Source organism: Sus scrofa, chromosome 2, assembly GCF_054392235.1.
Source record: "Sus scrofa isolate SSC_HxYL_T2T_F1_AM1 chromosome 2, Sscrofa_HxYL_maternal_Yorkshire_Landrace_v2.0, whole genome shotgun sequence".
NCBI lineage: Eukaryota > Metazoa > Chordata > Mammalia > Artiodactyla > Suidae > Sus > Sus scrofa.
In genome coordinates, this window is record NC_139384.1 from 124,697,380 (window position 1) to 124,718,964 (window position 21,585).

General features: G+C 37.2%; 1 protein-coding gene across 11 annotated transcripts in view; it reads left to right on the forward strand.

Annotated features, from left to right (window-relative positions):
• Positions 1–21,585, forward strand: part of FER (FER tyrosine kinase) — a 440,923-nt gene that overhangs the window by 409,300 nt on the left and 10,038 nt on the right. For all 11 annotated transcript variants that reach the window (XR_014838490.1, XR_014838489.1, XR_014838491.1 and 8 more), the window contains 2 exons: positions 5,797–5,951; positions 20,573–20,695. Coding sequence is in view for 8 of the 11 variants with exons in the window: in XM_021084605.2 (XP_020940264.1) it covers positions 5,797–5,951; positions 20,573–20,695 (278 nt within the window). In the remaining 3 variants the exon portion in view is untranslated. The remainder of the gene's footprint in view (positions 1–5,796; positions 5,952–20,572; positions 20,696–21,585) is intronic.

Sequence of the window (21,585 nt, forward strand, 5' to 3'; positions counted from 1 at the left end):
GGTATTTGTTTTATTGAGATTACTGTAAATGGAATTTATTTTCTTGTCCAATTGTTTGCTGCTAGCATACAAGAATATTTTTTAATATTAACCTTTTATCTTGCAGCTTTGCTGAATTTATTTACTTGTTATTGTTATATAAGTTCCTCGAGATTTTCTATGTAGGAAAAACCATATCCTCTGCAAATAGTGCAGGCCACAAACTCTTACCTCACTGTTCCAGGGCCTCTTGTAGTGTAAGAATCATCGTCATAGCTTGTTTAAGACTTATTTTGAGCCATGTGTTGCATGCTAGTAATTTACAAACGTTAGCTCATTTAACCCTGCTAGTTTGTGTTTTTTAGATGAGTAAAATAAAGGTTAATAAGCCAAGACACCCAAATAAGTGGCATAGCCAGTATTGATTCTGGCCATCTATGCCATTGCTAGAACTCAGCATTCCTGAGCAAATATAGTTCCTTCCCACAGATGAAGATGAACTGGCATTTCACTATTACTCAGTTTATCCAGCAAAAACGAGAGTCCCTCACTCTTCCAATGGGCACTCATATTACATCTAAAGATTGGGAAGTGAGTCAGGGATGTAATTTTAACCTTGGGCTTCTTTTAAAGTTCTTCATTGTGAAACCTGATCTAATGAATAAAGCTAATCTTAGCAAACTGGTAAGGTAGAAAATGTCGCATTACTTTCAGAATGTCTTTAGGTACTCCCACCCAAGTTTCCTGCTAAACTGTAAAAGGTTAATTTAACTTCCTGAGGAAATACCATCATCACCAGCCAACTATTGATATAGGTCCGTTGCTCAAGGTGCTTCCTATGTTACGAGAGCAATCATATAAATTAGACTTTAGGTTTTTAGAAGTCTTGAGTCATGTTTGATATGTATAGGTGCATTCCAAAGATAAATATATAAAACCATTTCCATTGAAAGCCAGACAGGTTGTGGATAGCTCCTCACGAGAAAAGAATTACAAAGGAAAGTAGAAAATAGACAACCTGCATTCAGCAGGAATCACTTCTAGGATAAGATAGAATCCTATATGTATTCATTCAACTTATTGAGCACCTACTATGTGCCAAGTATTATTCTGGGCCTTGGAGATAAAGCTATGAAGAACACAGATGAATCCCATCATCTCTTATATCCTCAAGGACTCATACCTGCAATTGTCACTTTCCCCCCTCCTGCATTAGTTTTATCCTCTATACAGTATTATTACCACCTGCACATATACCTGTAAGAGCCCACACATTAAGGGAAAAACTCCTTTGACCTGAAGCCTCCTCTAGTTACCTCCCCATTTCTCTGTACCCCTTTAAAGCAAATTTACTCAACTGTCTAAACTCACTATCTCTACTTCTTTTCCTCATTCTCTTTTTATACATTCCAATCATGCTGCTGTACCCACTGCTTCTCTGAGATTGCTCTTGTCTAATGTCTCATTACATTTCGTATTGCCAAATCTACTGGCCAGTTCGTAGTCCTCATCTTTCTTGTCTTCTCAGTAGTTGTCAATTACTTTCTTTTTTTAATATTTTTATTATAGTTGATTTACAATGTTCTGTCAATTTCTGCTATACAGCAAAGTGACCCACTTATACTGTACATATATACATTCTTTTTCTCATATTATCTTCCATCATGTTCCATCACAAGTGGTTGAATATAGTTCCTTGTACTGTACAGCAGGATCACATTGCTTATCCATTCCAAATGCAATAGTTTGCATCTACTAACCCCAAACTCCCCTTCCCCCTTGGCAACCACAAGTCTGTTCTCCATGTCCATGAGTTTGTTTCTTTTTTGTAGATAGGTTCATCTGTGTCATGTATTAGATTCCACTTATAAGTGGTATCATATGGTATTCCACATATAAATGATATCATATGGTATTTGTCTTTCTCTTTTTAACTTACTTCACATAGTATGAGAACCTCTAGTTGCATCCATGTTGCTGCAAATGGCATTATTTTGTTCTTTTTTATGGCTGAGAAGTTTTCATTGTGATATTCCACATCTTAATTCATTCATCTGTTGATGGACATTTAGTTGTGTCCATGTCTTTCTTGACTATTGTCAGTAGTGCTGCAGTGAACATAGGGGTGCATGTATCTTTTTGAATGAAAGTTTTTTCCAGATAATATGCCCAGGAGTGGGACTGCTGGATCATATGGTATTTCTATATTTCACTTTCTGAGGTACCTCCATACTGTTTTCCATAGTGGTTGTACCAATTTACATTTCTACCAACAGTGTAGGAGGGTTCCCTTTTCTCCACACTCTCTCCAGCATTTGTTATTTGTAGACTTACTAATTACAGCCATTCTGAGAGGTGTGAGGTGGTACCTCGTAGTATTGATTTGCATTTCTCTAATAATTAGTGATGTTGAACATTTTTTTCATGTGCCTCTTGCCCATTCCTATGTCTTCTTTGGAGAAATGTCTGTTTAGTTCTTCTACCCATTTTTCAATTGGGTTATTTTTATTTTTGCTATTGAATTGTATGAGTTGTTTCTATGTTTTAGAGATTAAGCCCTTGTCAGTTGCATCATTTGCAATTATTTTCTACCATTCTATAGGTTGTTTTTTTCATTTTTTTTTTTTCTTATGGCTTCCTTTGCTGTGCAAAAGCTTTTAAGCTTGATTAGGTCTCATTTGGTGTATTTTTGCTTTTATTTCTATTGCCTTGGAGACTGAGCTAAGAAAACATTTGTATGGTTAATGTCAGGCAAATTTCTATTCCTCCTTGAAAAGCTTTCCTCTCTTGGCTACCAGGACTCTTGGCTACCAGGACACTTGACTCTCTCAGTTTCCCTCCTGCCTCACTTACTACTCCTTCTCAACCTTCTTCCTTCAGTCCTTTTCTAAACTATGGAGTGCTCTAGAGCTTAGTCCTTGAAGACCTTCTTCTTACTCTCTACACTCACCTCTGGGTGAAAGCATTCTCTAATCCCATAGCCTCAAACGCCCTCTGAAAGCTGACGATTCTGAGGCCTCTCTTCTGCCCTCCAGACTAATATACCCCAGCTGCCTACCCAGCATCTCCAATTGGATATCTACTAGGCAACTTAAACTCAAGTATCCTAAATCAAACTCCCCACCCCAATGTTGGATTCATTTTGACTGCATATAACAAAATACAGACACATACAACTCGCCCCCTCAAAGAAACTAAGAAACAAAAATTGCTTTGATGATACAGGAATTTCTCTCACAATTAAAAAAAAAAAAAAAAAAACACTGGCTCAGTGGTTAATGAACCAGACTAGTATCCGTGAGGACGTGGGTTCAATCCCTGGCCTTGCTCAATGGGTTAAGGATCCAGCATTGCCATGAGCTATGGTGTAGGTCACAGACACAGCTTGGATCCTGCTTTGCTATGGCTGTGGTATAGGCCAGTGACTCCAGCTCCAATTCAATCCCTGGCCTGGGAACCTCCATGTGCCTCAGGTATGGCCCTAAAAAGGCAAAAGAAAAAAAAAAAAAAAAGCAATCCAGAGAAACAGAGGTAGGCAGTCCAGAACATGTATGGCAGCCACACTCATCATTAGGGACCTAGACCCCTTGTCTCTTGCCGATTTTCTAACTTTAGTATGCTTCCTCTTTCTGTTAGGGGGAGGGAGAAAGGTACTGGTACTTCTCCTTTCTCTAAACGAAAGGAACTTCCCAGAAATTCTAGAGAACTTTTTTGTTTACATCTCAGTGGCCAGAACTTAGATTATGGCCGTATCTAGCTACAAGGGAGGTTGGGACCCATAGCAGATTTTAGCTGGATGACAATGTATTTAGCTAAAATCAAGATTTTATTTTATTTCATTTTATTTTATTTTATTTTTACCAAAAACCAGAAGGGAATTGACATTAGGGGGCAGTTGACTGTCACAGCCACACTCTTTATGAAGCTCTTTTTGAACCTGACCCTTCCCCCAGTTCCCCATTCTAAGTAACTGACTTAGGCCAAAATATCTTGGACCATCCATGAATCTTTCTCTCCTACTCCACATCCAATCTACCAGTAGATCCTATTGATTTTACTTTCAAAATAGATCCTGAACCTGATAGCTTCTGACCAACTCCACCACTTCTATCTTAGTGTAGGCTATCATCGCCCCTCCTAGACGTCTGAATGGTCTCCTAGTAGTCTCTCTGGTTCTACTAGTTCATTCTCCACATGGTAGCATTACAGTCCTTCAAAACCTAAGTCACATCATGTCATTCCTGTGTGTGTAGAACTCTCTGGTTACGTCCCAGTTGAATAAAACCCAAAGAGCTTACTATCAAAGGCCACATATCATTCAGTCCTGGCTAACTCTGATCAAATCTCCTTTTCTCTCCCTTACTCATTCCACTGCAGCTCTACTGGCTTCCTTGATCTTCACTGAATATCCCAATCCTATACCAGTTTTAAGGCATTTGTACCTACTGTTCCTTCTGCCTTGAACACTCTTCTCCTAGATGGCAACATGGCTTGCTCCTCAACTTCCTTTAGAGACCCTCTCCTATCAGAGACCTTCCCTAACAACCTATCTAAAATCGGAGTCCCTCATGTAAATCTTTTTCCCTTTATACAATGTTTTTTTCTTCTTTACATTCAAGACCTATTATGAGATTTTCTGAATGTGTGTGTGTATGCTCATATACTTTATATAAACATTTATACACATGAATTTGATTATTGAGTGTCTTCCCCAGTAGAATTAGAGTAGGGACTTGATCTTTTTTGTTCACTGCCATCTCTCCTATAGTTAAAGGCTGTCAAGACAGAGTGCTCTGAGGAGAGAAATGTAATGGTACTTGCCCTTTCTTTTTAAGAAACTTCCCACAATTTCTTAATTTCTGCTTAATTTCTGCTTCTATCTCATTGGCCAGAACTTAGATTAAGGCCACAGGTAGCTGCAAGGGAGGTTGGGAAATATAACAGTTTGAGCTAAGAATGAATGAAGAACTGCCAGCTGTGCAAAAGTCTAGAAGCAGAACAGGCAAAGAGAACAGCTAAGTGCCAAAGCATGCAGTGGAAATAAGCTTGCCATGTTTAGGGAAGATTTGTCCTGTGTTTGGGGTCAAAAAGCAGCTTAGTATGGCTGGAATATATATAGCAAATTATGAAGAGACTTGAAGAGATGAGGTGAGAGAGAGGTAGGGCCAGATCATCATGTACAATTACGCATGCCCCAGATACAAAAAAAAAAAAAAGCTGTTGGCCTCTCAGCTGTTCTCCAACTTACTGGAAACTCTAGGGCTACAGTGCCAAAGGCTGCTTAGTAGCTCCAAGCCACATGAGCTGCTTAAATGTAATTACCTGAAAGTACAGAAAACTGAGAATTTCAGTTTCTCCATCACACTAGCCACAATGCATGTATTCAATAGTCACTTGTGGCTGAAGGCTACTATCAGACATCACAGATAGAAGATACTCCATTGTCACAGAAAGCTCTATTAGGCAGTGCTATTCCAGGTAAGCCAGTCAAAGGAGAAATAATGCCAAGTCTGCTTAGCCTCTCCTCTGTGATATTTCTCTCTTAACCCTAGATTCAGTATTTTCCCATTTAAATGGAAATAACATATACATGTGGTGCCTAGAAAATTATCATGTGGCCTGTTCCATATGCAAATGTTCTCATGAATGATTTCTACCTATGACAGAAAAGATGGGAAAGACTGCTAAATCACTAGCATCCTTAACCTCATTATGAATACATTGCAAATGTAAAAATGCGAAGTGTGGCAGTAATAAACATGAAAGTGGCTTTCAATTTGTTTTAATAGGTGTTTTCTATGTCTTATTGTAACCTAGGGATCTTGCTGCAAGAAACTGCCTGGTAGGTGACAATAATGTTCTGAAAATCAGTGACTTTGGAATGTCTCGTCAAGAAGATGGTGGAATATATTCATCTTCTGGCTTAAAGCAGATTCCCATTAAATGGACAGCACCAGAAGCTCTTAATTATGGTAAGAGTAAACTCTGTTTTTGTTTTTGGTGGTAAAAATGGAGTCTTAACATAAAACATTCACAAGCAAAATTACAGGGGTAGGGGAGAGCCCAGGTTAGAATAATCTGAGGATCAACATAAATTAGGATGTGTAAGTGTTCAGACTTTACACTTAAACATGAGCATAAACCTAACCCATCGACCTTATTAATCAGATTTTTATATATAAGATTGCTAGATTTAAAAGATGGATACACTTACAAGCACTGTTGACTGTCTCTCTGAGAGAAGAAAACCCCAATTATTTCTATCTTAATAGTCAAATTATACAGAGTCAAAGAGTTGCTGTAGCTCCGGACCCATTTCTTTTCAATGTTTTATAATTGGTCCAGCAACCTCTTCTAATGTCAGGTTCCTAAAATATTAAGTCAGTTTCTGGAACTTGTATAAATCTTGTGGGAAGAGAGAGATGGGAATCACATTTAAATAAACAGCAAAGATTTTTTTTTTACCACTTGAATTTTTATGTGTCATTGTAATTGAAAAATAAATATAACTTACATTATCTGTGATTGGGATGAAATGGGCCATAGCAAGATGGATAACAGCTCAAGAATTTTATTTAAAAAAATTATGCTTTAAGTGAAATTAGAAAGTTAATTTTCATTAAGAGAAGCAGCATATGAGCCATGGTTTGGTGAATAGATGTATGGATTGTTGATTTAAAGTGAAAAATTAGGAAGGTATTTACAAATACTTTAACTTAATGCCTAAATTAAAGACAGGTAATTTAGAGAAAGCGTTGAGATAAACATAAAATGAAGTATTTTAAAGTGAACAATTCATTTAGAACTTGCATTTAGTACAGTTCAGTGTTGTACAAACACTGCCTATAGTTCCAAAACATTTTCAATACTCCAAAATAAAACCCTGCGCCCGTATTCAGCAGTGACTCCCCATTCCTCCCTTGCCCCAGCCACTAGTAACCACATATCTGCTTTTTGTTGCAGATACCTGGTTACCATAATCTAAAGCCTTATCTGGAAAACATAATTGGTGTGGATCCAGACACCAGAACCTGCTTTGTACTTTACATATGAGTAAAGCTATGGAATAGTAAATGTAGGTAGTTGTTTGTCATTATGAGAAAAGGACTAAGCTGTTCGAGTTCCTTTTTAACTTAACACTCCACAGATACCTCACCCTTAGTTTATCTTCCCATATACTGGCAAGAGAAGCAAACTGATTACGCCATCCCTCAAAATCTAGAGAAAATGGCAGCCCTGTTATTTTCCTTGGTGACCCTTTGGGATGGTTTTTATTACTCTAAGGCTGACAATCACAGGATAAAAAAAAAGGATTATAATTCTTGGATTTATGCTGATTTTTTCTTTAGATAACAAATCATTTATTAAGCACCTGCTTGTTGATGCTCACAGCAACCCTGTAAAGGAGGTAGAGCTGGATTTGGGAGCCCTAAAGGCTTACCAATAAAATCCAGCTCTCTAGAATTTGTGCTTAACCCTTATGCCAGATTCTGTATGTTACATTGCCTTTAAAAGTTCTCTTACTGTTAAGCACTTGTGCCAAGTAAAATTCTTCCTTTCAATCACAGTATATTTTAGTTGAATTTCAAGCTGACAAAGGTATTTACAAATTAAAATTCTGATTCCAAATATCTCTAAGAGCCAGACCTAAATTTAGCATGTCATGTAATAAAGACAGGCGTGAAGATCTTTGATTGGCGGTGAAAGGGCCTCTTTTAGCAGTCTTTAATATTAACTTTATAAAATGCAGAACAATTAAAATGAGGGAGAGATTTTAACAGTAGATGAGAAAGGAGTATTTATTACCCAATGCAATGAGGGAGTTTCTGAGGGTCTGTTAAGTCTCAGGACAACCCTTGGAAGGTTTTTATTCTCAAAGACTAAAATTACTGAAGATTGGCTCTAAATTTTAGCATTTTTTTTTCTAACAGGAGAAGATATAAATATTTTATGAAAGTCTTATTTTTATTATGCTTCTTTCCTGTTTTATGCAAATATTATTTTACAATTGGTAGTAGAATTTTGCCTTATTTCCAAGAGTCTTTTATTCCCCACTAATTCTTCTCTTCACTTTGCCTCAGAAGTTAGGTAAATGATGCCCAAGGCTCCATGCAGTGTGGGGTTAGGATAGATGGAAAAACACTTTGGGCTAAAGAACCTCCCTGAAATCTTGGCTCAGGGACATATAATTAAAGTAATTTTCACACTTATTTTGTCATGAGTATTGTCATTTAATTTTTGAGAAGATGATACATACACTTGGGTGGGGTTTTTTTAGTCAAATAGAATGTAAAGGGCCCACAACGAAAGGTAAGCCCCTCTCCCTACCTTTGTCTTTTTCCATGTAATTCTCCTTCTTAAAGGTAAATACTCTTAGCACATTCTTATATTCTTCTTGGAGATTTCTCAGCCATCTCACTAGATATACTTCCCCCCTTTTAAAACACATGTCATAGCCTCTGCAGCACGTATTGCCTCCATCCTCAGTACAGTTGTCCCCAAAGGTACTGTGTGTGTAAAGGGCAAATAGGATAGTGACATCCAACTAAGAAAATCATCTGCTTAAAAACAATGAAAAGAAATTTTTTTTCATTTGTCACCCAGGGATTTGGGGCTGATATAATCTCTAGAAATTCAGTGTGAGGTAACTAAGTACTCTGAAATGCAAGGGAAGTAGGATTTATAATTAAAAAAAAAAAAAAAAAAAAAGAGTTCTGGATCACCCATCAGAACCAGGTTTTTCAGCTGGTTGTGTCATTAGTTTCATGACCTCAGCAAGCCAACTATTTCTCTGCATGTTCATATATGTTTTTTTTGTTTTGTTTTGTTTTTTAGGTTTTTTTTTTTTTTTTTTTTTTTTTTGCTTTTTAGGACCGCTCCTATGGCATATGGAGGTTCCCAGGCTAGGGGTCTTATCGGAGCTACACCTGCCAGCCAATGCCACAGCCACAGCAATGCCAGATTTGAGCTGCGTCTGTGACCTACACCACGGCTCACAGCAGCTCCTGATTCTTAACCCACCGAGTGAAGCCAGGGATCAAACCCACAGCCTCAGGGTTCCTAGTTGGATTTGTTTCCACTGTGCCACAATGGGAACTCCTACATGTATGTGTTCTAATTTGCAAATGAGAATGGTAGTACCTTCCCACTAAAAAGCCACAGCTGCTGAATGGAATAAAAAATAAGACCCATCTGTATGCTGCCTGCAAGAGAATCAACTCAGATATAAGAACACATAGAAACTAAAAGGAAATTGATGGAGAAAAATATTTCATGTAAATGGAAACCTGAGGTGTCTATATTTATATCAAACAGAATAGACTTTAAAATTAAGACTGAAATCAGACAAAGGAGGCAACTGCATAATGATAAAGAGGTCAATCCAACAAGAGGATATAAAATTTGTAAATATTTGTGCCCCCAACATAGGAGCACTTAAATATATAAAGCAAATATTAACAGACCTAAAAGAAATAAACAGTAATTCATTAATACTAGGATCACATCTTAGACCACAGATCAAACCTTTGTAAATTTTAAAAAATTGAAACTATTTCAAGCATTTCCTCTGACCACAGTGCTATGAGACTAGAAATCAACTATAAAAAAAAAAAAAAAAAAAAAAAAACGAAAACAACAAAAAACACAAACTCCTGGGAGCTGAAAATATGCTACCAAACAACCAATGGATCATGAAATCAATGAGGAAATTAAAAGATGCATAGAGACAAATGACACTGAAGATTCAACAATCCAAAATCTATGGGACACAGCAAAAGCAGTTCTGAGAGGGAAGTTTATAGCAATACAATCTTATCTCAGGAAAGAAGAAAAAACCTAAATAAATAACCTAAACTTATACCATAAACATCTAGAGAAGGAAGAATAGACAAAGTCCAAAATTAGCAGAAGGAAAGAAATCATAAAGATTAGAAAAAAATTAATATCATAGAGACAAAACAATAGAGAAGATCATTGAAACCAAAAGTTGGTTCTTTAAATGATCAACAAAATTGATAAACCTCTAACTAGACTCATCAAGAAAAAAAAAGGGGGAGAGGGTTCAAATCAATAAAATTAGAAATGAAAAAGGAGAAGTTACAACTGACACCATAGAAATACAAAGGATCATGAGAGACTACTGTGAGCAACTGTATGCCAATAAAATGGACAACCTAGAAGAAATAGATTCTTACAAAGGTGCAATATACCAAGACCTAACCAGGAAGAAATAGAAAATATGAATAGATCAATTCTGGAAGCACTAAATTGAAAATGTGATTTTAAAAACTTCCAAAAAACAAAAGTCCAGGATGTGGTGGCTTCACAGGTGAATTCTATCAAACATTCAGAGAAGTTAACACCTCTTCTTCTGAAACTCTTCCAAACAATTGCAGGAGGAGTTACGCTCCCAAGCTCATTCTCTGAAACCACCATCATCCTGATACCAAAACCAGACAAAGAAACCACAAATTACAGGTGTTTCCATTGTGGCTCAGCAATAGTGAACCAGACCAGTAACCATGAAGATGCAGATTCAATCCCTGGCCTCAGTCACCGGGTTAAGGATCCAGCATCATCATGAGCTGTGGTATAGGTTGCAGATGTGGCTCAGATCCTATGTTGCTGTGATGTTGGCTGGCAGCTGCAGCTCTGATTCAATCCATAGCCTGGGAACTTCCATATGCCACAGGTGCTGCCCTGAAAGAAAAAAAAGATAAAATTATAGCCAAGCATCACTGATGAACATAGATGCAAAAATCCTCAAAAACATATTAGCAAACTGCATACACCACATCAACAAAGTGAAAACTGAAAACCATATAATCATCTCAATAGATGCAGAAAAAGCTTTGACAAAATTCAACACCCATTACTAATAAAAACTCTCCAGAGTGTGGGCATAGAGGAGAACTACCTCAATGTAATAAAAGATATTTATGACAAACCCACAGCTAACATCATTCTCAACAGTGAAAAACTGAAAGCATTTCCACTAAGATCAGGAACAAGACAAGGATGTCCACTTTTACCAATGTTATTCAGCATAGTTTTGGAAGTCCTAGCCATGGCAATCAGAGAAGAAAAAGAAACAAAAGCACTATTTGCAGATGACATGATACTATACCTAGAAAATCCTAAAGACACTACCAGAAAACTGTTAGAGCTTATCATTAATTTGGTAAAGTCACAGGATATAGAATCAATGCACAGAAATATATTGCATTTCTTTATACTAACAATGAAAGATCAGAAAGAGAAATTAGGTAAGCCATATCATTTACCATCACATCAAAAAGAATAAAATACATAGGAATAAACCTACCTAAAGAGACAAAAGACCTGTACTCTGAAAACTATAAGACACCAAAGAAATCAAAGATGACACAAACAGATGGAAAGATATACCATGCTCTTGGACTGGAAGAATCTATAGTCAAAATGACAGTACTACCTAAGGCAATCTACAAATTCAATACAATTGCTATCAAATTACCAATAACATTCTTTACAGAACTAGAACAAAATATTTTTAAGATTTGTATGTGGAGTTCCCGTCGTGGTGCAGTGGTTAACGAATCCGACTAGGAACCATGAGGTGGCAGGTTCAGTCCCTGCCCTTGCTCAGTGGGTTGACGATCCGGCGTTGCCGTGAGCTGTGGTGTAGGTTGCAGACGCGGCTCAGATCCCATGTTGCTGTGGCTCTGGCGTAGGCTGGCAGCTATGGCTCTGATTAGACCCCTAGCCTGGGAACCTCCATATGCCACAGGAGCGGCCCAAAGAAATAGCAAAAAGACCAAAAAAAAAAAAAAAAAAAAAAAAAAAAGATTTGTATGGAAGGAAACACAAAAGACCTCCAATAGCCAAAGCAATATTGAAAAGAAAAAATGAAACTGGAGGAATCAGGCTCCCTGACTTCAGACTATGCTACAAAGGTACAATAATCAAAACAGTATGGTGCTGGCACAAAAACAAAAATATAGAGCAATGGAACGGGATAGAAAGCCCAGCAATTAACCCAGGCAACTATGGTCAACTAATCTATGACAAAGGAGGCAAGAACATACAGTGGAGAAAAAATAGTATCTTCAATAAATGGTGCTGGGAAAACTGGACAGCTGCATGTAAGAGAATGAAATTAGAACATTTTCTAACACCATACACAAAAATAAACTCGAAGTGGATTAAAGACCTAAATATAAGGCAAGCTACTGTAAAACTCCTAGAGGAAAACACAGGCGCTCTTTGACATAAATCACAGCAACGTCTTTGATCCACCTCCTAGGATAATGACAATAAAGACAAAAATAAACCAGTGGGACCTAATTAAACTCAAAAGCTTCTGCAGAGCAAATGAAACCATTAATACAAAAAGACAACTCACAGAATGGGAAAAAATCTTCACAAATGATTCAACCAAGAAAGGTTTAATCTCCAAAATATACAAACAACTCAACAACAACAAAAAATCAAACCACCTGGAATTCCCATTGTAGCTCAGCGGTAATGTATCTAGCTAGTATCCATGAAGATGCAGGTTTGATCCCTGGCCTTACTCAGTGGGTTCAGGATCTGGTGTTGCCATGAGCATTGGTATATGTCACAGACGTGGCTTGGATCCCACATTGCTGTGACTGTGATATAGATTGACAGCTGCAACTCCAGTTTGACTCATAGCCTGTGAACCTCCATATTCCACAGGTGTGGCCCTAAAAAGCAAAAATTAAAAAAAAAATCCAATTGAAAAGTGGGCAGAAGACCTAAATAGACATTTCTCCATAAAAGACATAGGAATGGCCAACAGGCACATGAAAAAATGCTCAACATCACTAATTATTAGAAAAATGCAAATCAAACTACAGTGAGGTACAACCTCACACCAGTTAGACTGGCTGTGATTAACAAGTCAACAAACAACAAATACTGGCGAGGATGTGGGGAAAAGGGAACCTCCTACACTGTTGGTGGAAATGTAAATTGGTACAACCACTATGGAAAATGGTGTGAAAGTACCTCAGAAAACTACATATAGAACTACCATATTGATCCAGCAATCCCACTCCTGGGTATATATCCAAACAAAACTTTCATTCAAAAAGATACATGCACCCCTAGTTCATTACAGCACTATTCACAATAGCCAAGACATGGACACAACTTAAATATCCATCAACAGATGAATGGATTAAGAAGACGTGGTACTTGTACACAATGGAATACTACTCAGCCATAAAAAGAACAAAATAATGCCATTTCCAGAAACATGGATGGAACTAGAGACTCTTATGCTAAGTGAAGTAAGTCAGAAAGAGAAAGGCAACCACCATATGATATCACTTATATGTGGAACCTAAAATGTGGCACAAATGATTTATCTACCAAACAGAAAAAAAATCATGAACATGGAGGGAAGACCTGTGTTTGTCAGGGGTGGGGAAGCAGTTAGGGGTTAGTAGATGCAGACTGTTACATTTAGAATGGATGGGTGATGGGGTCCTGCTGTACATCACTGGAACTGTGTCCAGTCTCTTGGGTAAGAACCTGATGGAAAGTGAAAAGAAAAAAATAGGTTTGTATGGGTGGCTGGGTCTATTTTTTGTACAGCAAAAACTGAAGGAACATTGTAAATCAACTATAGGTTAATAAAAAGTAAACAAAATAATAGGGAACTTCAATACTTAAGCCAATGTATAGATCAGACAGAAAATCGGTAAGGAAATTTCAGCCTTATATGACATGTTAGACCAGATGGACTTAACAGAAGTATCTGTATGTAGAGAGATATACACATTTCATCCAAAAGAAGGAGAATACATACTCCTCTCTAATGTACATGGAATATTCTCCAAAATAGATTATAAATTGAGCCACAAAACAAGTCTTAATAAATTTAAGAATACTTAAATAATATCAAGCATCTTTTCTGACCACAATGGTATGAAACTAGAAATCAATTACAGCAGGAAAACTAGGAAGTTCACAAATATTTGTAGATTATACATGCTACTGAACAAACAATAGGTCAACGAATAAGTCAAAAGAAAAACCAAAATTACCTTCAGACAAATTAAAATGAAAATAGAATATACCATAATAAGTGAGATAAAGTAAAAGCAGTTCTGAGAGGGAAGTTCATAGCAACAAATGCCTACCAGAAACAAGGCACAAAATCCCAAACAACCTAACATCACACCTCAAGGACCTAGAAACAATAAAAACTGAACGTTATTAGAAGGAAGTAAATAATACCAGGATAGAAATAAATAAACATGAAAAAGACGTTAGAAAAGATGGATGAAACTAACAGCTATTTCTTTGAAGTGATAGAATTGACAAAACTTTACCTAGACTCACCAAGAAAAAAGTGAGAGAAGCCAAATTAAAGCAATTATAAATGAAAATGAGGCGTTACAACTGATACCACATATATACAAAGAATGGTAAGAGGCTGCTATGAATGACTATATGGCAAAAAACTGGACAACCTAGGAAAAAATGAAAAATAAATCTTATTTATATACAACCTTCTTAAATTGAATCAGTAATTTTAAAAAACCCTCTAATAAAATAAAAATTCTATGACTGAATGGCTTCACTTATGAATTTTAACATACATTCAAGAAAGATTAATACCAGTTGTTCTCAAACTCTTACAAAACATAGAAGAAGGAATACTTCCAAACTCATTTTATGAGTCCAACATTACTCTGATTCCAAAACCAAACAAGGACATCACAAGAAAAATACAGGCCATTATTATTGATGAACATAGAAGCAAAAATTTTCAACAAAGTATTAGCAAATGGAATTCAGGAATACATTAAAAGGATAATACATCATAGTCAAGTGGAATTTATTCTAGGGATGCAAGGATGGTTCAACATCTGCAAATCAATCAACATGATATATCACATTAGCAAAATAAAGGATATAACCTGACCAAGAAGATGAAAGGCTTATGCTGAGAACTATAAAATATTAATAAAGGAAATAAAAGAGGATTCAAAAAATGGAAAGATATCCCATGTTTTGGATTGGAAGAATTAATATTGTTAAAATGGCCATACTAAAAGCAATCTACCGATTTAATGTGATCCCTATCAAATTATCCATGATGCTTTTCACAGAACTGCAACAAATAAACCAAAATTTGTATGGAACCATAAAAGACCCAGAATTTCCAACACAATCTTGAGTGGGGAAAAAAACCAAGCAGGAGGCATAACTCCCAGACTTCAGACAATACTGCAAAGTCACAGTAATCATAACAGTGTGGTATTGGTACAAAAACAGACAAACAGATCAATGGAACAGAATATAGAGCCCAGAAATAAACCCAGACACTTATGGTCAATTAATCTTCAGCAAAAGAGACAAGAATATAAAATGGGAAGAAGTCTCTTTAGCAAGTGGTGATGGGAAAATTGGGCAGCTGCCTGTAAATCAATGCAACTAGAACACAACCTCACATCATGCACAAAAATAAACTCAAAATGGCTGAAAGTCTTAAACATAAGACATGATACCATAAAACTCCTAGATAAGAACATAAGCCAAACATTCTCTGAAATAAATCGTACAAATGTTTTATTAGGTCAGTCTCACAAGCAATAAAAATAAAAACAAAAATAGACAAATGGGACCTAATGAAACTTAGAAGCTTTTGCACAGCAAAGGTAACCATGAAAAAAAAAATAATGAAAAGACAACCTGCAGAATGGGATAAAATATTTGCAAACAATGCAACTGACAAAGGCTTAATCTCCAAAATATATAAACAGCTCAAATCAACTCAACAATGAAAAAACAAACAATCCAATGGAAAAATGGGCAGAAGATCTAAATAGACATTTCTGCAAAGAAGATATATAGATAGTCAAAAGGTAGAGGAAAGGATTTTCAATAGTGCTAGTTATTAGAGAAATGCAAATGAAAACTACAAGGTACCACCTCACACTTGTCAGAATGGCCGTCATTAATAAGTCTGCAAATAACAAATGCTGGAGAAGGTATGTAGAAAAGGAAACCCTCCTACACTGTTGGTGGGAATGTGAAGTGGTACAACATACTATGGAGGTTCCTCAGAAAACTAAATATAGAACTACCATATGATCCAGCATATATCCAGACAAAGCTTTCATTCCAAAAGATACACATATGCCTGTGTCCACTGCAGCACTATTCACCACAGCCAAAACATGGAAATGACCTAAATGTCCACTGACAGATGAGTGGATTAAGATGTGGTACCTGTACACAATGGAATACTACTCAGCCATGAAAAGAAAAAATAATGCCATGAAAAGAAAAAATAATGCCATTTGCAACAACATGGATGGAACTAGAGATTCTTTTTTTTTTTTTTTTTTTTTTTTTTTAGGGCCTTACCCGAGGCATGTGGAGGTTCCCAGGCTAGGGGTCGAATTGGAGCTGTTGCTGCTTGCCTACACCAGAGCTACAGCAAGATGGGATCCAAGCCACATCTGCAACCTACACCACAGCTCACAGCAATGCCAAATATTTAACCCCCTGAGCAAGGCCAAGGATCGAACCTGCAACCTCATGGTTCCTAGTCGGATTCGTTTCCACTGCGCCAGGACGGGAACTGCTGGAACTAGAAATTCTTATACTAAGTGAAATAAGTCTGAAAGAGAAAGACCACGCAATATCACTCATATGTGGAATCTAAAATATGGCATAAATGAGCCTGCCTACAAAACAGAAACAGACTCAGAGACATAAAGAATAGACTGGTGGTTGCCAAGGGGGGAGAGAAGAGAGAGTGGGTTAAACTTGGAGTTTGAGCTAAGTAGATACAGACTATTAAATTTAAAATAGATAGACAGCAAGATCTGACTATATAGCAGCAGGGAAATATATCCAATTTATTGGGATAGACCAAGAAGGAAAATAATATGTAAAAATGTATATATGTATGACTGAGTCACTTTGCTATATAGCAGAAATTGGCACAACACTGTAAATCAATTGTAGCTTAATTTTGAAAGAAACATACCACCAACAAAAAAAGGATAAAAACCATATATCTTAAAAGATACAGAAGAAGCATTTGATGAAATTTAACATCCATTCATGATTTTAAAAATTCTCAAGAATGTGGGTATACAGGGAATGTACCTTAACATAACAAAGGTCATATATGAGAAGCCCACAGCTCACATCACAGTTCACAGTAAAGAACTGCAAGCTTTTCCTTAAGAAGAGGAACAAGACAAGGATGCCCACTCTCACCACTTTTATTCAACATAGTATTGGAAGTCCTAACCAGAGCAATTAGTGAAGAAAAAGAAATAAAATGAGTCCCATTGGGAGAGGCTCAACAGAAGCCAGGAGCTGGTGTTCAAGATAATGTATGCATGACCCAGGACTGCAAAGGCAATTCAGAAATCTCAGAGCTGTCGTCCCCATCACAAACCACAGCAACTCCCCAAGACTCCTTGGAAAGGAACATAGCCCTGCCTATGCACTTACTGTAGCCCCAGAACACCCATTTTGGACTTCCAATCTCCCAAACTGTAAGAGAATAAATTGTGGGGGGGTGTAAAAAAAAAGGAATACCATTTGGATAGAAGGGAGTAAACTTGTCATTACTTTCAGATGGCGTATTATATATAGAAAACCCTAAAATCTCCAGGAAAAAAACTGTTAGAACTAATCAACAAATGCAGAAAATTGCACCATACGAAAATCTATTGGGTTTCTAAATACTAATAACAAACAGAGAAATTAAGAAAACAATTCCATTTACAATTGCATAAAAAAGAATAAAATACCTTGGGAATAAATCTTCACCAAGGAAGTGAAAAACCTGTACACTGACAACTATCAGACACAACCAAAAGACTGAAGAAGACACAAATAAGTGGAAAGATATCCCATGCTCATGGATTAGAAAACTTTGTATTGTTAAAATGTTCATACTTACCCAAAGCAATCTATAAATTCAAAGCAATCCCTAATTAAAATTCATTCTTCATATACTGTAGCAAATACACCTAAATTTGTGTAGAAACACGAAAGATTCTGAATAGCCAAAGCAATCCTGAAAAAGAAGTACATAGCTAGAGGCATCCACTTTCTGGTTTCAAACGATATAACAAAGCTATAGAATTCTTAACAATATGGTATTTAAAAAGACACATAGATCAAGGGAACTGAATAGAAAGCCTAAACATAAACCCATTCATTTATGGTCAATTAATTTATGACAAAGGAGCCAACAGTATACAATGGGGAAAGGCAAGTCTCTTCAATAAACTTCAGTATGGAGTTTCTCAAAAAACCAAAACAAGAACTACATATGATCTAGCAGTTCCACTTCTGGGTATTTATCTGAAAAAAAAAATGAAAATACTAACTCAAGAAGATATATGCCCCCCCCTTGTTCATTGCAGCATTATTTACAATAGCCAAGATATGGAAAGAACCTCAGTGTCCACTGATGGGCAGATGAATAGAGAACAATACAACAGAGTATTATTCACCCATAGCAAAGAATGAAATCTTGCTATTTGTGACAACATGGATGGACCTTGAAGGTGTTATGCTAAGTGGAATAAGACAGAAAAAGACAATGTGCAATCTAAAAAACATGTGCAATCTAAAAAACAACAAAAACAAAACCACTTATAGATACGGAGGTGGTGGTTGCCAGAATCAAGGGGTGGGGGGTGGGGGGAGGGTTGAATGGTGAAAGTTTTTCATGAGGTACAAATTTCTAGTTATAAGTTATGGGAATATAATGTACAGCATGGTGACTATAGTTAATAGTACCGTATTGCATATTTGAAAGTTGCGAAGAAAGCAGATCTTAACAGTTCTCATAACAAGAAAAAAATTGTGACTGGATGGTGTTGGATGTTAACTAGATTTTTTGTGGTGATTACTTTGCAGTTTATACAAATATTGAATCATCATGTTTTACATCTGAAACTAATAATACAATGTTATATGTCAATTATACCTCTAAAAGAAAAAGGAAAAAAAAATTTTTTTGGCCTTTTTACGGGTGCACTCTTGACACATTGAAAGTTCCCAGGCCAGCTGTAGCCGCTGGCCATAGCCACAGCCACAGCAACACCAGATCCAAGCCTCACCTGTGACCTATACCACAGCTCACAGCAACACCGGACCCTTAACCCACTGAGTGAGGCCAGGGATCCAACCTCATTCTCGTGGATACTAGTCAGATTCATTACCACTGAGCCACAACAGGAACTCCAAAAAATAATTTTTTTAAATTATCCAGCAAAGCCAGATTCAAAAGTCAAGGTTATAGCATGAGGTTATAAGCTATCTCTTGTAGAGTATGATCTTAGTTTATAATACAACCAGCCATACTTGATCTCTGCCCAGGTATTATAAAAAGAAGGCATTTGGCTCTCTGCCTTGTACTTCTTTCAAAAGTTAATTAGTCTTAACTTGGAGCCATTGAATGATTTTCATGAAAAGTATTAAATTATTGGATGCCAGGCATCAATAGAGTTGATATGCAGACAAGGAAACTAATCTTCCTACTGCCTAGCATAGTGAATGTCCATAATTACTGTCTGGTAAGAAGGAAGCTAATTCACACAGCTGGAGATGATGATCAGTAACTACGCTCCCAAGTCTGACGTCAGCGCCGTTAGCACAGCACAGGCATACTCCCATTCTCATTGCACTTTTTTTTAAGATAGAGAAAAGGCCATCCCACTCAAAGTAACAAGACATTTTTAGAGGATGGGCAATCGTGGAATGGCAGAAATATGTTGGCAAATATTGGAAATTCATAGTCTCTTAGAGATTAGAAAGGACTTTTTTGCTTCCCCTAGTTGATTTCACATTCATTCTAGAAGGTATCTTATATTGGCTTTTATCTCTGTGCTTTTCTAGAAGATTACCAAGGGGGTGGGGGTGGGGGGGGGTGCTAAGAGCTTAGCTTATGTAATTCAGTGAAACAGGTGCACCAAGATATTTTGACAAAACAAGGCACTGTGTAATTTATAGAAGTTGTTTTTATCAGTCAGCTATGTTAATTTCTGCTCTATTCAAAACACAGAAAAAATGTATTTTCCATAAATGAAACTATCAGTGGAGAAAATGAGACCTCTAAGCATGTAAGAATATCTGTAAACAGTGATGAGTAAAAAATTGAAGTTAAGAAACTTTCTTTATTGCTTTAAGTTTGTTTGTAATTTTAGTAGAAAGAAAATGATGCAGGCAGAAGCCAAAATTGAAGAAAGCCAACATATTTAATCTCCTAGGCATTGATGTGTACAAATTTATATCTTTTTTATATAAACCATCCATCACATTTAGATGCCACAGAGAAAATAAGCTTGCATGCTGAATGAGTATTTGTTCTTGGGAGAAAAGTGATTTGGAAGGTGGTTTGGTTAAACCAGAAGCCTTAAGACTGTTCCTTTATTTGGTAAAATTCCTGCTCCTGGAAAGCAAAACTAGTGGAGAGAATAAATAAGATTATTAGTTAGCAAGTTCCTGTAATGTTAATATCTGACATAGACTTACACAACCAGATATGATCACCCGCTTATCCACTGACCTGAGTATGTTTTTGTTTGCCCTCCAGGGAGATACAGTTCTGAAAGTGATGTATGGAGTTTTGGCATTCTCCTCTGGGAGACCTTCAGTTTAGGGGTCTGCCCATACCCTGGCATGACAAATCAGCAAGCACGGGAGCAGGTGGAAAGAGGTGAGCCAGACACACAGGGTTGTAAGGTCCACATCCAGCCCCCAACAGTGGTGCTGATGCTGGGTCTGCATTTCCTGGGGCAGGAGGGTACCTACTGTCCAGGTATATAATACAGAGAAGAGGTATTGGGAAATCTACTTCTGAACCTCATAGATGGTGTGGTTCTTACACAACCAAAACCAACAACAGCAAAACTTTAAAGGATTTCAGCACTTTGAAAATAGAAAGCGCTAGGCTTTTCTTCTACTCCCCCTACCAGGCATGACATCTGCAAGGCTGTGCCAGTCACTGTCTTCAAGGGAAATAGGAGGTTGAGGAACACTACCTGTTTTTTATTCGATGCCAGATAAAACACCACTAATCTTACTGCAAATTGAAATGTGGTTAGACTTCGGGAAGAAGTTGTTGAGAATTTTCTAACAGTTCTGAAGAAACCCTATGGTGTTCCCAGGTCAGAGACAGGCATAAGTAGGTGATGGTGACACCCTTGCCTGCACTTGCATTGTCCATGGCTTTCAACAGAAAATAGGCTTTTGACAAAATGGCAGTGGCCTAGTGTCAGGCCCCTCAGGCAGGCACGGTTGTAGAACCTGGGTGTGGGACGATGACTTTCCAGCTTCCTCCCTGCCTTCTCCCGCCTCTCACGGACACTTTACTTCCTGCGGCAGATGCTCACAGGCACATACCTGCCACCCAGCACACCGCTCAGACACTGCCAAGTGACTTCGAATTAAAGACAACATTCTTCTCAGACTGTCAAAGAGTATGACTCTTACTCATTTTTCTTTCACTTGGGAATTAATGATTATAAATCCCCATCCTCTCTTCATCTTCAAAACCTGAGTCGTAGAGATTTTTAAAAAGTCTACCCACAGCACGTAAAAGCAAAT